This window comes from Entamoeba nuttalli, assembly GCF_000257125.1.
Source record: "Entamoeba nuttalli P19 unplaced genomic scaffold asmbl_8785, whole genome shotgun sequence".
NCBI lineage: Eukaryota > Evosea > Mastigamoebida > Endamoebidae > Entamoeba > Entamoeba nuttalli.
This window is the reverse complement of record NW_008579300.1, coordinates 22-3,098: the sequence shown is the minus strand read 5'-3', so window position 1 is coordinate 3,098 and position 3,077 is coordinate 22. Positions and strand designations below refer to the sequence as shown.

General features: G+C 29.4%; 1 protein-coding gene across 1 annotated transcript; it reads right to left on the bottom strand.

The window, feature by feature from the left end:
* Window positions 1–87: 87 nt before the first annotated feature.
* Window positions 88–2,772, bottom strand: ENU1_189160 (RasGEF domain containing protein; the record flags this gene model as incomplete). The annotated part of the gene is made up of 1 exon (XM_008861743.1): window positions 88–2,772. One exon carries the CDS (start codon window positions 2,770–2,772, stop codon window positions 88–90), a length of 2,685 nt encoding a protein of 894 aa, XP_008859965.1.
* Window positions 2,773–3,077: the final 305 nt, after the last annotated feature.

Here is a 3,077-nt window from a genome sequence, read left to right as displayed (position 1 = left end):
TGTGTTATATAACGTTTTTAAGTCTTTGGTATGATTCTTTAGAATGATAGAGATAATAATTAACTTCTTTTTTTCAAATGAAAAATTTCAATTATTAATACCATGAATCAGTTTGATCTTATCAAAAAGTTCAGCAGGGACATTTGTTGGAATAGATGGATTTTGGTTTTGGTAGTGAAGATATTGTTGTGCAATATGATGGATAGCCCGTAACTTGTTGAAATTAAAATGACCGGACTTAGCAATAAAGGAAGCATACATTTCATCACCGACAAGAAGGTCTTTTGTTAAAATACCAATAAATGGGATTAATGGAGTTTGAGACTTAGAAATTTCTGTTCTAAGAGCTTTATAGTTATCATTAAAAGAACAAAGAACATCAAATTTTTCAATAGAGACTTGAGTTTCTTTAGAAAGATTACTTTTTAGATAATCGAAATCTTGGATTTTATGAAGAGCAAATACAATAGCACATAACCCAAAGAAATTTCTTTGTTCATAAAAGCGTTCAGCTGTTTTCATTATAAAATTGAAGAAAGCAGATTGAAAACTCATTGAACAATCTTTGATCATTGAAGAAAGTGTTTCTGAAAGCCAATTGAAAGATGTTGTCATAAATTTAATATTTGGAGTTGCAGTAGGTTTTTTAGTAAAGAATTGAACAATTTCTGCTTCTGTGATTCTTGAAAAAAGAATGGTATGAACATAAGTCATCATATCACTGAAATAAATATGGTCATTAAATCCTTTACAAAAATCTCTTGATGAGAATGTAAACATTTGTGTTATTGGTTCATAAATTGGTGAATTTTTTAATTTACGAGCATTTTCTAACATAATTGTTACTTCTTTTTTTAATGACTCATTAGCATCTTTTTTCCCAATCTTTAAGAAAGATTGAATACGACTAAGAGTACCTTCAACTCTAGTAAATTGAAATGGATCTTCCATTAACCATTTTTGGAGAGTAATTAAAATATTTTTTGTTGCTTGTTTTGATATATAGTCATTTGGTTTTCTAGGAATTAATTTTTGTATTACACCATCAATAGGTTCAAATAATGTGATAGTATTAACAAATACATCTCGCATTTCTGGATCAAACGGTATTTCTGTTTGAAGTAAATTTGTAAATTCTTCAATAGTTCCAGAATTTATTACAATTCTACCTTTTTCATTAGAAAACCATGAAGACCATGTTAATGGCTCTCCTATCTTTGTTTCTTCATTCATTCTATCTAACAGATCTTCTAAGTATTCAGTTAACTTCTTATTCCACATATATTCTTCGGTACCTTTATTTAATCCTATTTTCATACTTTTTAAAAGAGTAGTAATTTCAGAAATATATCTAAGTGGTGAAAAAACTACAGAAAGAATATCACTTCTACGTTCGAAGACTTTCTTACTAATTTCAGCTGGGATTTTATCTTCATATTGTTTCCATGGATTTATTAATGAAGTATACCATTGTGGTGATTTCTCATGAAATGAAGCAAAGTGTTGTGCAAGTGCAATGAAATTTAAGACTGTGTCATCAAAAAATCTATAAAGTTTTTCTCCATAAGTATCAGATCTATAAAAACAAGAATATTGTCTTGTAAGAACAGCATTAAGTGAGTTTAATTTAGGAATTAAAATTTTTAGTTCTTTAATAATAGGCTCTAATGAAACATTTAATGATGGTTGAAGTTCTGCACAAGACCCTGTTCGTTTTAATGACCTACGACCTGATTTAGACTTCTCTCCAATAGTCTCTGCAGCTATAATAGGATTATAATAATACTCATTTAATGCTTCAATTTGATTGACTAGTCTTCTGGTTTTAATGATTATTGAACCAAATTTACTACACTCAGGTTGTCTTCCTAATAATATAAATCCATTACCTGCAGTCATATTTCTTCCTTCACAAGGACCAAGAACATCCCAATAATATTTAAGTTTTTCTCCTTCCCCTTCTTTCTTTAAGACACAAACTTTAAATTCTTCATCTTCGCCATAAATGTCATAAAATCCAGAATATATTCTTAACATTTTATGTGGGACAACTACACCACTGCTATTTTCTACTTCTCCATTTGATTTTAATCCCCAGAGTTGCTTAATTCCTGCTATATCAATAAATAATGACTTTGACGAAAATTTTGGATTTGAGTCTATTCTTCCACTTTCTAACAACGTTCCTTTTAATTCATTTTGAACTGAAATCCTCACAATCCTTTCAGAATATCCAAATCTCTTCTTTTGTCCTTTCGTTAACTGATAACATTCACCAAATCTATCAAGAATAAAAACTTCTTTATCATTTCCAGTTATTTCTTCGGGAGCAACAATTCCTTCTACATTAGAATATTTCTTATCTTTCCCCTTCCCAATTTTACCTTTATGAATAAAGTAGAATGAATCTGGGCCTTGACAAATATAGTTTGAACTTCTACTTATCCCAAAAGTTGGTGATGGGTTAGGATTTTCTGGTGATGAATAATAAACATGGTCATCACAAATATAAAAAATTCTATTACCAGCAACAAACACATCACGTGCCCCTTGAGTTTCTACATAATATGAACATGTACCAAAAATTTGAATTTCCGTATTTTCCTTTTCAATTCTTGGTGTTAGTGTTTGTCTACTTAAATAAGTAGACCCTCCATTTGATGAAGAGCCTTCTGGAATATTTTCTTCAAAACTTAGTTGACTCTCTGGAATAAGCTGGTCTGGGTCTCTAGGATTAGGAATAAATGTGGTAGATCTACGAGACTTATTCATTATCAGTTTTTTAGTTTCAATATAATAAAAAAGGTTATGAAAACTTCTACTCCTGATTCATTTTTTGTTTTAAATTTTTGGAAGAGTAAAAATTGTGTTTTATCTTGTGATTGCAAACGAAGAACCTTTAAAAAGTTCTACCAAACCAAGAATTATAAGTTCAAATAACACAAAAATAATAATCCACAAAAAATAAAAAAATAGAAGGAAAGAAGAATAAAAAGAAGCATAAAAATTGATCTAAACAATTCTTCTCATTATCAATCATGTCCACACCAGGTCTCACTAGCTCTTCAAATTTAAAC